The sequence below is a fragment of the Pholcus phalangioides genome, unplaced genomic scaffold (assembly GCF_987345545.1).
Source record: "Pholcus phalangioides strain wild (caught in Gottingen) unplaced genomic scaffold, Ppha-v1.0 ptg000008l_1, whole genome shotgun sequence".
NCBI classification, from domain to species: Eukaryota; Metazoa; Arthropoda; class Arachnida; order Araneae; family Pholcidae; genus Pholcus; species Pholcus phalangioides.
This window is the reverse complement of record NW_028301601.1, coordinates 11,650,647-11,664,411: the sequence shown is the minus strand read 5'-3', so window position 1 is coordinate 11,664,411 and position 13,765 is coordinate 11,650,647. Positions and strand designations below refer to the sequence as shown.

The window sequence follows — 13,765 nt, the reverse complement described above, 5'->3', positions numbered from 1 at the left end:
TTTTTTTAAAGAAATTTGTTGACTTTTTACTGTTTGATGGAGGCATCATTGTTTTTGACAAATGAAGCACTTTCATTTCTAGCTCTTTTCAGAGCATTATAAACACTGCTTATGCCGGTGCATCTCCTAACAATACAGAAGACAAATGCATGCTATTGGGTAGCATCAGTCACAAAACCTGGAACAGGCCTATGTATCCAACTGCTTTGTTACGCAAACTGTTGTTTCCCCCATACACAAAATGTGCATCGCAATTGAATGATGAATGTTGGTTATGGTACAATGAATAGTCAACAACCACAAAGCAGTAAATATAAAAAAATATAGTATAAAAGTAAATAAAAAAAGCAGTAAGTAAAAAATTGTATTTGCAATTTTTTTTAAAAATCCAGATAGAAGTTTTAACAACTACTCAAAACACTAACACAAAATGAGTTTTCAAACCCTCAAACTAAGCACAAAGAAAAATTAATAAACCAAATGGTCCTCAAATAACCTGAAAAAATGATACAACTTTTGCTTTGCAGAATCATTGATTACAATCTACTACATTTGCATTATTTGGCAATATTTAGATGATTTCCTTTTCATTTAAAAAAATTACATAAATTTTGTTTACAAGATTCAGTAGGAAAAGTAGGAGCCCTGTAAATTACGCAAATAACTTTTTCGAAGTGACAAATTGCTTATGAAATACACTTTTTTACAAACATGGTATTTAATACAAAATGCATGCGCCTTTCGGATCAAATGTGTACCACAAATGTATGGGTAACTTTTCCTTGTGTAAAAATTTTTCTTCTACCTCAGGGAAAAGTGTGATTTATTACATGATATTTAGCAATAAAATTCTGGAAAAAATTGTATTTGAAGATGAATACACCCTACATCGACTTGGTTGAAAAAAATTTGAATGAAGTGAATTATTTCTTGATAAAAAAAAATAGTTTGAGAAAATAAAGATTTGCTGACATATATCTTCTTTTTAATGTATTTTTTCAGGGGGCTGTCATTTCAACTTTTTCTGGGGGGGGGGCGCAAAGAACATGTACTCAATGTATTGCGTATATAAACTGAAGAGCCAAAAAAACTGGTACAGGCATGCGTATGCAAATAAAGAGATATGGAACCAATGAGAGTACGGCGCTGCGGTCGGCAACGCCGACAAGTGTCTGGCATAGTTGTTAGATCAGTTACTGCTGCTACAATGGCAGGTTATCAAGATTTAAGTGAGTTTGAATGCGGTGTTATAGTCAGCGCACGAGAGATGGGACATAGCATCTCCAAGGTAGCGATGAAATTTGGATTTTCATGTACGACTATTTCACGAGTGTACCGTGAATATCGGGAATCCGGTAAAAAATTAAATCGATGACAACGCTGCGGCCGGAAAAAGGTCATGCAAGAACGGGACCAACGACGACTGACGAGAATCATTAAACGTGACAGACGTGCAACCCTTCCGCAAATTGCTGCAGATTTCAATGCTGGGCCATCAACAAGTGTCAGCGTGCGAACCATTCAACGAAACATCATCGATATGGGCTTTCGGAGCCGAAGGCCCACTCGTGTACCCTTGACGACTGCACGACACAAAGCTTTACGCCTCGCCTGGGCCCGACAACACAGACATTGGACTGTTGAGGACTGGAAACACGTTGCCTGGTCTGATGAGTCTCGGTTCCAATTGCTTTGAGCTGATGGACGTGTACGGGTATGGAGACAACCTCATGAATCCATGAACCTTACATGTCAACAGGGGACTATTCAAGCTGGTGGAGGCTCTGTGATGGTATGGGGCGTGTGCAGTTGGCGTGATAATGGGACCCCTGATACGTCTAGATACGACTCTGACAGGTGACAGGTACGTAACCATCCTGTCTGATCACCTGTACCCGTTCATGTCCATTGTGCATTCCGACGGACTTGGAAAATTTCAGCAGGACAATGCGACACCCCCCACACGTCCAGAATTGCTACAAAGTGGCTCCAGGAACACTGTTCTGACTTTAGATACTTCCGCTGGCCACCTTAATCCCCAGACATGAACATTATTGAACATATCTGGGATGCCTTGCAACATGCTGTCCAGAAGAGATCTCCATCCCCTCTTACTCCTACGGATTTATGGAGGACAGCCCTGCAGGATTCATGGTGTCAATTACCTCCAGCACTACTTCAGACATTAGTAGAGTCCATGCCACGTCGTGTTGCGGTACTTCTGCGGGCTAGCGGGGGCCCTACACGATATTAGGCAGGTGGACCAGTTTTTTTGGCTCTTCAGTGTATATATTTGTATATATATACCAAATGACAGGCCTTATTTTTTTAATGCTAAAAATACAAAAATATTTTGAAAATTCCAAAAAATGAATGCTCAGGCTTGAAAGAGATAATTTAATATAAAATGTTGTTGAATATTCAATATAAAATGCTGCAAGAGAGGCTATCTATCAGCTGGAACATGCAATACACTGGACCATCTCAAAAGCCATTCGGTTATTCTTAACTCTGTTTTATGTACACATCTACATAAGTCTATCCAACTATTTCATACACAAATATTTTGAGAAATTTGAGTACAGAATATTGAGGAATCACTTTACACGTGTAATTAACTTTGAGCTGGTTTTGATCCCAATCATTTCAAAGAGTTATTTCTCCAATGACTGACCTCTGGTCTCAGTTGAAAGACATTCCACCGCATATAATTTGGTGTCATGGCCCATTCTTTTCATTTACAATCATATTCCAATGTTACATGCCGAGAAAAAAAACACTGATTGAACAAATGAAATATTTCACACCACCTACTTTTTATATCAGTTTGAGATAAATAAGTGCAAAAGTTCCCTATATCACAGCTGAAGTAACATAACAAATACCTACACATCTTCAGAATTATAATTTGGGAAGCATTTCTCTTGAGCTTTGATCTCTTGTATGCACTCCATGTATTTCTCTTTGTTATTAACAGCATAAACAAACAATTTCTTGGCTTTTGCCAAATTGCTATTTGTCTGAATGAGCTGAAATTAAATAAAAAAACATTAAAATAAACTATTCAAAGGGGGAAAATGCAATATTGAAATTGAAATACACATACAGTAGAGCCTCTATTATCCATCTCCTTATCTTTCCTATAGGGCAAATTCAAAAAGTTATAAGAAATAATTTTTCGAAATGTTCGATGGATGGTTCGGGTCTTTTGATTTCTTACTATAGAAGTAATTATCCAATATATCTTTATTCTTCTTGCTGAAGGAGAATATAAAGAATATAAAGAAAAGAAATAAAGAAAATCAATGCTATTCAGTTATTACTATGCAACTCAGGGGGCCCAATTTCAATTTTTGTAACTGTGTAGCAAAAAATGGCCAGAGGCAGAGTACAAACCATACTCTAATGGTTTCGTACATAATAACTTAATGATCAAAATTTGTTTTGGTGGAGCTCTTTCAGTCATGTCAATGATTATCCCTCCTTTTTTTAAAATTCCTTTTGAGGAAGCACCTCCTGAATCATAACCATCCTGGGTATCCCAAGGACTAAATTTCGTCTCTGACGACTAGAATATCTTCGTAAGCAGTTGACTGCTGATTTTGCATGTTAGTCTCCTCATTACTCCAGTATCGTGAGTATGAAATATGTCTTTATATTTCTAATAAGCTTTTTCGCATATAGATGGAGCACCAATTCTCACACTTCTTTTTGTATGCATCTGTGGTCATCATTAACTAGATGATCGAATGTAAGCTTCCCATTTGAATAAAAAGGTGAATGTAAACAACTATATGCAGTAAAAATGCTTATTACTAGGTCTAGGATTTCTATGACTCTGCATATTCTACTATTTTTATGTGACAGAGCATATTTTAATTATTTTAAAGCATTATTTTGCATATTTTGATTATTTTAAGGCATTATTTTGCATATTTCTGCCTTTTCGATGAGCAGTAATTTTTTTCCCTTTCCATCCCATTTTCTACTGAAAGTTATACAAGGTCGAGATAAAAAAAAGAAGGATCATAGTCTCTTTACATTCGTCCTAGTGGCAATACCAATGCCTTTTCCCCATTCCCCTTCTTCAAGCTAGAGAGGCAGAATTTTACGAAGTAGACCTGTTGCATGCTAGTATTATCCTCAAGATTTCTTGGTGATTCCTCAAGTTCTCTTTCCTCTGTTCTTCCACCTCTAACGAATAACACGGCAGTTAATTAATTTATAATTTATGTTGATTAAACTGATTTATCATTCATGTTATGCATTCAAGAAGTGCTGCCATCTGCTTTCAAATTCAGAAGATTGTTTTGCCTGTATGTGTTACCAATCAATACTAAGAAAAACGAGAAAAAATATTTGAAAACAAAAACCAGAAGGAAAAAAAAAAACGAAATAAAGTTCAACTTTGTTACAAAGTCAAAAAAATATTTTGTACTAAATGAGTTTTGCATTAAGGCACATATACATTAGTGGGGATCACGCAATGTAGGCATTCACAACTGGTTATTCAGTAATTTGTACAGCGTTGTGAACGATTCTTGATCTGTTTGACCTGGACCCACCTAAAATTGAGTTTTTCAACAAACACAAAGGAAAGAAAAGGAACATAAAGGACCAAAAGCAGATTAGAACTGCTGGAGGGGCTCGTATGCTACAATATCGGAGCACACTAACATATACGTCCAATGTGAAAAATACTAAATTTGTACAAGTGAAAATTATATGGACAAATCGTGTTACTGTGAACCTGATTAACATGAAAAGAATTCTTTGTCCCGTCATTCTCAATGGAGATATGTTGATCATTTTTGTCGCACCACAGTCATTTTTTGCACACGAGGGCTAATTAGACCAGGACCTACAATTTATTGCAGATTCCGAACAGCAGGCTTGTTTTTTATACTCGCCGAGGGGTTGGTGTGCTAATCCCTCGATGGGGGGACTCCTTGCGGTAGCAATTTTTGTTGCGGTCATGTCATCATTTTTGTTGTACCCCTGTGTCAGGAAAGTTTTCTGACAAGGACGAACCAGGTATCGAATTCGCGACACCTCTAAACATCCTTTGGTACTTTAGGCGAGCATCTTATCGACCTGGGCTACCGCACCCAAAAAGTATGTTTAACATGAACATTTTAAATGGAAGATCACTTAACATGAAACGATTTGCTAACTGGAATAGGAAAAAAATATGCTTTGTAAAAAAATTCCAGGAAGGCATGGGTTGGGTGCATGTCGTAATGCGCTAAACAACAGGGGGCACGACTTTGTCATTGGGAGTGGGCTTTATTGTCTCCTGAGTATGTGTTGGGGAAAGTGACATGCACACTGTTCTCTGAGTTGACTCATTGTTGTCTTGTTTTCAAAAGCTGTAGTAATGATTAAAGATCACAGATGATGCTGTGGCAGAATCAGATGATAAACCAAAAGCAGACTTTTGACCCAATGTTTCGCAAAATCAAGCTTCGGAAGCTTTGAAAACACTTAAACTTTTTAATGGACCAAAAAAGTGTCCATTTCGGCGGAACCTTGAGTTTCACATTAACGAGGTTTGACTGTATTGAGCAAGTTTGCCTTGAGTAGGGTTGACTATACTCCCATTTTAGAAATAAGTTCACAGATAAATTTTTATTTTTAAAACTCCCATGGGATATGGTTTTAAGGCAATAAATTTTGTTTGGTGCAGAAACTAAAATAATTTAAAAAAAGCTGCCTTACACTGATTCTATGAGAGGCCAATACACATCTGGCAGTTAGTAAATTGAAGAATTTCAGTTCAGGTTTTTGTTTTTTTGGGCATAAATGCATTTTTTATGGAGCATTTTCAAGAAATTTTTAGGTCATAAAAATCCTAGCTATACTTATTACTTATTTAGAATCAACCTTTATTCAGCCCCAAATGAAAGATACAGTGAAACCCCTACATAACGGTTATGAACACATAACGGACACATATTATTATAAAAGATTAATTATTATAGATAAAATACATTAATGCTTTGAAAAGTGCATCAGAACCAGAGAATAATATCATTACATAGGCAATTACCATTATAGAGGGTATCGTTACAAAATTAAATATGAATGAGAATAGCATAAATAAACAAGGATTTCAAGTCAAAACTCTGATATTCAAACACATTTGTGATGCACTTGCTAGATCCATAATGTCTGTGATGGAGGATTAATTATTTTTATTAAGACCTCAAAATGCAATATCAAAACCATAGTTTGGTAACCTTTTTTTTAAAAATAAAATCATTTTATTTTCTTCATTCTTATATTAGTAGAAAAAATTAATAATTATTTATCAAATTTGAAATATGCTGCTGACAGTCACAAGCTTGAACTGAAGAAAGATGGCTCTGCATTTGTGTCACAAGCTTGAGAAACAAAGATAACTAAGTCTCTCCCTTCATAGCTCAAGCCCTGTGTACCAACAAGAGCACACATGCTTCTCTGTACCCCTCGGGCAAGTCTATGTTCTTCTGTAAGTATGGCGTCCAAAACCATATGATATACTCCAGATCAGGGTGAACAAACCTTAAAAATGTGGGAGGATCACTTTAGGAGATCGTGAAGAAATAATGTCCCCATCAAAAGATGGGAAAATGTTACAGCTGTATTACAAGAATTTCAGAGGCGCAAATCATCCTCGTGCTTAGAAACTGATTGGCCCAAAGTTAGAGAACCTGTTTGTAAAGAAATTAAAATTTCATAAGTGAAAGGAATTTTTTGTCTTTAGCTAAAGGCAAGGGGCTGGGATTAGGTCCTTTTCAAGGACAAAGGATTAAAAAAGCAGTGCCAAGCCATCAATCGATTAGCTAGTGATTTAAAAGGAATTTTTCTTCCTTTGCTTCTGAGAAATGCAGGGCTCAAACTAGGAGAAGGGGGGAAAGACAAGATATTTTGGGGATAAAAAGTGGGAAAACTGTTTTGAGCAAAAAAAAACTTTTTTTTTTACTTCAAAACAGAGCAATAAAAAGAATTCATTATAAAACTATCAATTTTTATAGTGGGAGGGGGGGGGGGGCAAATCAAGTTCACAAATCTGGAGAAAAAACCCTAATTATCACTCCATTGAAGTGCATCAAATGATAGACATTGGCAATATCAAATTAGATATTCAAGAGATCACTAGAAAACTCACTTTTTTCTTTTTCTGATAATGCTGCATTTCTTTCAGAAGTTTTTCTTCCAGATCTTGAATTTTGATGCTGAGTCTATTGAGTTTTGAATTCAGACCTTCAAGAATGTTCGATGGATGGTTCGGGTCTTTTGATTTCTTACCATAGAAGTAATTATCCAATATATCTTTATTCTTCTCACTGAAGGAGAATATAAAGAATATAAAGAAAAGAAATAAAGAAAATCAATGCTATTCAGTTATTACTATGCAACTCAGGGGGCCCAATTTCAATTTTTGTAACTGTGTAGCAAAAAATGGCCAGAGGCAGAGTACAAACCATACTCTAATGGTTTCGTACATAATAACTTATTGGTCAAAATTTGTTTTGGTGGAGCTCTTCAGTCATGCCAATGATTATCCCTCCTTTTTTTAAAATTCCTTTTGAGGAAGCACCTCCTGAATCATAACCACCCTGGGTCTCCCAAGGACTAAATTTCGTCTCTGACGACTAGAATATCTTCGTAAGCGGTTGACTGCTGATTTTGCATGTTAGTCTCCTCATTACTCCAGTATCGTGAGTATGAAATATGTCTTTATATTTCTAATAAGCTTTTTTGCATATAGATGGAGCACCAATTCTCACACTTCTTTTTGTATGCATCTGTGGTCATCATTAACTAGATGATCACTGCTGTGATCATCAATATAATATACTAGCTATAATACCCGGCGTTGCCCGGGTTTTCTTCAATAAGACTTTTTTGGATCACGTGATATCTCCCTCTTTCTTTGAGGGACATGCAAACCGTGTCTAAGTTCACCAATATGACTACTTCCTACGCGACTCATGAAAGAAAGAAATCTAGATTTAAAGAAACGTAAAAATAAATATATATATATTTCTTTTTTTTTAAAGGGTGCTAGGTATTTCGATTCCCCCCTTTGAACTTCAAGTTATCCATTTCTGCCTGTTTCTGCTTCAAAAAAATGCTTAATTGAAGCTGTGGAATTTTTCTACGTACTTTTCACGGGGCCCATAATTAATTTTAAGCAACCTAAACTATATGAATTTATGCAGTTGAATATTAAAAGACAATTCTGGGACATTAATTTTCATGTTTGAGAAGATATAAATAAAAAGTTTAAATCAATGTTATTGTATGGATATCCAACTCGAAGGTAGGTCCGGCTATTTACTTCATATCTAATTTTCTGGGCTTCGTATATCTCTAAGTGAACTCAATATTTCAAAAATCGAGTATTGAATACAATTTTTAAAATTATTGATGTGACAGAAAACCCCACCAAATTTCCGCATTTCTACATTAAAATCGGCAATTTTAACACTGATTTCTATGGGGCATCATCCTTTGCCTTAGGAGCCGTTCAAGTATTACGTAAGCAAATTAGTAGCCATTTTTAACCCCCCCCCCCACCTTGTCAGCAAATTTCCGTCATCAGCTCTGCCCCTCTGAGTCCTAACTCATATTTTCATAAAGGGTGGTTGATGACGTAAGCATTATCCAAACCCCCCCCCCTTGTTATCAAAAGTCAGCAAATCGGAAACTCCCCCCCCCATCGATGATGACGTAATACTTGAACGGCCCCTTACCCTCAAAGTGATGCTGATGATGGTGTCTATTCAAAAAGCTCTCATTACTGGGAGGATTGAATAAAGTGGAAAACCATTATAAAGGCATAAATATTATACATATATTGACAGCGTTGAAGAAGTGACAAATTATTGAAAAGGAATATACACGTCTGAAATGCATTGCTAGGGAACCACGGTAACCAAAGTAAACGTTCGGAAAGTGATTGTTGAGGCCCGAAAAACCATTGTTGCCCGACAGTTTTTTGCCCATTTGGGGCACTTGCCCTACACTGACGAAATTTTAAAGTAGCCTATCGTTTAAGTTGGGTCCCATTTGGTATATATGCAAAATTTGGCGACGATCAATCTAAAATTGTAGATTTGTATAGAGAACATACACACACAGACACACAGAAAATCAATTTTATATATATAGATATATAAATATCAATACATATACCTTAAAAGTGTATGAAAACTACGCTTTACAAACATAAAAATGCAACCAAAAGTAGTACATCCATATATATATATATATATATAATATGTTTTTCAGCAGTTTAAACATTTGAACAGTTCACATTTTGTCTTTGCGGACACATACAAGACATGTGATAACTTTATTCAATCTTTGCCATGACCAGTGACAGATCATGGCTATCTTTCATTACCTAGGGTTTATTTGATCAGAAATTATAGTTTGGTCAGGTAGCTTGTTTTTTGTTTTTGAATGGCTGGATGAATCGAACTGAACATACTCCAAATAGCAAAAAAAAAAAAAAAGTTAATGAATCCATGAAGACATGGCACTAAGCTAACATAACATATAAGAATTTTAATTGTTTATACTGGTCAGTAAAATTCTTTTAAGAACAAAATGTTAAGCAAAAATATTTTAGAAAATCAACTGCTGTGAGTTAAATATCAATTTCATGATTGGAATCCCGTTTATTTGCTTCAATAGCAGAAAGAAATTATCTAAAAAAATTATTACAATGTAGATAAAACAGGAATGTTGTACAATTTATTACCCCTGACATAGCAAAAAACTAAAATTTGCTTATAAGAAGTCTGTTGTAGGGGGAATTTTTCTTGTGATTGTGAGCACTAGTTGTAACTGACTTTCATTGTATTTTTGTAAGATATGTAAATTTTTCTATAAATTTTCATGATTATTACTTGCGATATGAGCTGGTCTATATCATTGAACAAATGATGAAAAAGCTTCAGATTCTTATTTCCTAAACTGCAATAAAAAATAACAGTGGTCATGCACGTTATGAAACTGAGTTCCTCAGCAATTAATGTTGTATACTGGTGGTTATCAATGCATGGCCTGCAGAGCTTTGGTAACAAGTGTGTAATACGGGCATCCCTCGCTTTATGCAGTTTTACTTAATACGATTTCGCTATAACACAATTTTGAAAGTTGATTTTAGAAATCACAACCTGTGAAATTTGGGCTGGAGTTTGATACTAATCCTGAAAATGGGCTTACAAATTAAAGATAGGACATAGTTAAAATGACAAAATCTGTTAGATTTTGATTTAGATGAGACAAATGTGGGACAAACACTCAAATCCAATTCACCAGATTTTAATTATCAATATTTTTCGATGACATTGGACAATGCCATCAGAATTATAATCGAAGAAATAGATCCTAATTAAACTAGAATTACCATATTTGCGAGGGATATTCAGAATTCTTTAGCAATTTTCTTGATACTAAAGTTTACATAAAGAGACAAGAATGCTGTTCATCACCTGAATCTCAACTGTTTCATTAAAAAAATTATCAGCCGGTTATCATGCCAGGTTCTTCAGGAAAGAAAACATCTACGCCCACTAAAATGTATCAGAAGTACTGAAGATAGTAGCAATAATTAAATTCATTAATAAACTTAAATTTATGGGATTCATTCAGCAGATTGAATAATCTATTGATTACTAGAAAAAATACTGCTGGAAGTTAGGTTTATTTTTTCATCTAACATTTAAAAGGGATCCCACTATCCCTTTTTAACTATGTTAAATTCAACTCGCTTTACGCCAGGGGTTCTCAAACTGTGCAGTGCAGCAGCCCTGACTAAGCTTTTTAGAAGTGATTCTTTGAGGAGCCGTGGATAAGCATTGATTAGAGAAATGGGTGCAGAGGGTGAAAAAAGTTTGAGAACCTTTGCTTTATGCGATTATTTTTGTGGAACAATTGTGTAAAGCGAGGGATGCCTGTATAGCTGAGTGGCCAGCTGACCTTATCAAACATCAAATGTGACCCACGATATATCAATGGTTGAAGATTCCTGCTCTGACTACCCCCCCCCCCCACATGTATTTTAAGATCTCTCTGTATACATACGCTGTTGATATCCATTCGACTACTTCTTTCAGTAATTTTTCTGCTTCTTCTGCAAGTTTCTGTTTTTCATCATTGCTCCTTTTTATTTTGAGATATACATCATTGTCAGTGAGATAAAGAAGATCTGGATCCGATTCTATGCCTAACAAGTACAAACACGATTTGAATGAGATTTCATTGATACACACACACATTTATGTTTTTATCTCCCAAAAGTGTGAATTAGAAAAGAAAAATCATGAAAATTTCAAAACATTGACTCACTCAAAATTTTATTCACAGTATGAAGCAAAGATCCTTCTTCGATATATTCTGCTTCAGTTTCTTTACTTTTCTTCTGTTCCTCTAGATATTTCTAATTGAGTAGGAATATGAAATATGTGTGATATCATAACACTTGCAATTTTAATAATGTAATGCAGGCTTGTCATTTGGGGAGCGTTGCTTCCCCCTGGCTTTAGAAGATACACTAGAAATGGTACATATATATAAGACATACATTGAGTATATGTCCCCCCCCCCCTGGAAAAGGTTGAAATGACGGTCCTGATGTAATGTTATCAATGTTTCACAAGAAAAGTTTTTCATAGGATGATTTTTATCAGAACAATAGTTTTTTTTAATCAATATCAAGGGCTAATGTGTGTGAAATAACTTAGTTTATAGCTGATTCTATATATATATATGGTTATTCTTTCTGTGTCTTTCCTAAGAGTTGGGAGCACTAATTGCTCTGTGTATTGACATTTTACGGCAATTTTATAATGAAATTTACATTTGTATTTATTAATAAAAATTTCTCATTCAAAACTTAAAATGAATAAGAAATGAGCACAAGCTTTCATCTTTTTGCAATGAAATATGATTTGATTCTAGACCATTTTTAAAAGGCAGAAAGCCATTTCCTTCATCGTCAGATTGAAAATCTAGTCTTTATTGGTAACTGCTGAGTGGTCATAACCATAGAGCTCACATAACAATTTTCTGGGTTTGATTCTCTTTCCCCCCCCCCTCCCACAGAGGGCACAGTGGTGGTCAGTTGAAGTTGATTTTCTGTGCTTTTCCAATTTCAAGGTGAGAATGCCAGCTGATTTCAAATTTAAAAATATTTCTCAACTATTTCGCTGGCCATATGAGAGCAAAATGGCATCTTCGAGAACCAAACATGTGAAATTAATCAAAACATGGTTGATTAATAGTCAATTCACCAAATTTTTTTTTTTTTTATAACATTCAACTTCACATCCTACATTGCAAAGGTATGTAAATATTTGAAGGGGGAAAAAAAAATACAATTTGCGCAGAAAAATAAAATAAAATGCGGAAAATTGACTTATCCTCCTGCTTGTCATATATTTGAGGTCTTCGTTTGTGAGACTGTCTTAAACATTGTCCCGGAAGATGAACTAACGAATGTTTGGAAAATATTTACAAATATATATACATGTATATGTAAGAAGCACACACACATTTTTAAAGTATTTTTGGGGCTAGACAGAATTCTTGTGTAGGACAGAGCTTATGTGCACATTATCTAAAATCCCATTATATGATCTTGCATTCATATATTTCCTGAAAATATATGCACGTTTTAAAAATTGATTGCTACATACATGCAGTTGTTCAGAATCAGCAGCTAGAACTTGCAACTCTTTCCGGAAGCATCCAACTTTTTCTAATGTTTTCCCCATTCTTTTTTTCTCTACAGACAGAACTACATTTATGAATTCTAGTCTGGTTCTTTGCTGTATCAAGGCATCTAGAGGCTGGTTTCAAATCAAATGAACGAAAAAAACAATAAAAATTCTCTTTCTAACCTTAAATTGAAGAAAAATACCTTTTTTTAATGAATAGTTTTAATACATGCATTTCTCAAGAAATTTTAAAAATTTTGAAAACATTTCGTTTTGTTTGAAACAAGAATGATAAAATGAAAAAAGTTTTATTTTTTTTTCATGGCACTCAAAATAAGATTTCAAAGGGGGTTGGAATAATAATTTATGTACAAACAATTTTTTAAACCTATGAGGAAAAGTATGAAGTAGAAACTACTGAATTGAAATCAATTGCATCACACGATGCGTTTACAGAACAATAGAAGATTTCTTCTTTTTTTAACTCTCTTTGGCTGTGAAAATACTCGAACACTGCGGGAGCATAAATTAAAATATTTTTATTTTTTCCAGTTTTCTTTTGTGAAAGATAGATGGCAGCCCAAATTCAGACATTGTAAATTCAATATAATAAAAAAAGAGGGCGATATACAAACACAAAATCTAGGATCGAACCTGAAATCACGGTGATCAGCGAATAAGCCCTTATTTCAAAATTAAAAAATATCTCTACAACAAAGATCAATAGAATTATGCGGTAAACGGTACGTTTATCAGCAAAACTGTAAGAATGTTGTACAGAAATTTTGAAAATTTAGTTTTCTTTTTAATCTTTTAAAATTAAAAAAAAAAAAAAAAACTGGAGATTTTGGGGTTCCGAAAATCCTCATTTGTGTGAAGAGAAACCACTACATTCACCTAAAATTACTGTATGGTCTGCGGTATGCGCCATGTGTGCTGACAAATTGTTCCAAAATTGTAACGTAACGTTCAGTAGTAATCGTTTCTCGCACGAAGAAGGGGCGATAATGCCTCTGGTGCATACAGGCGAATGCAGTGGTTTCTCTTCA

At 34.8% G+C, this 13,765-nt stretch overlaps 1 protein-coding gene across 1 annotated transcript in view; it reads right to left on the bottom strand.

Annotated features, from left to right (window-relative positions):
- Window positions 1–2,379: 2,379 nt before the first annotated feature.
- LOC149083690 (uncharacterized) overlaps window positions 2,380–13,765 on the bottom strand; it is a 32,135-nt gene continuing 20,749 nt past the window's right edge. The window contains exons 10-15 of the mRNA XM_089234179.1: window positions 12,696–12,848; window positions 11,347–11,437; window positions 11,083–11,224; window positions 7,151–7,328; window positions 2,890–3,029; window positions 2,380–2,730 (exon numbers count right to left, since the gene is read on the bottom strand). Of these exons, the coding sequence (XP_089090305.1) occupies window positions 2,655–2,730; window positions 2,890–3,029; window positions 7,151–7,328; window positions 11,083–11,224; window positions 11,347–11,437; window positions 12,696–12,848 (780 nt within the window). The 3' untranslated portion in view covers window positions 2,380–2,654. The remainder of the gene's footprint in view (window positions 2,731–2,889; window positions 3,030–7,150; window positions 7,329–11,082; window positions 11,225–11,346; window positions 11,438–12,695; window positions 12,849–13,765) is intronic.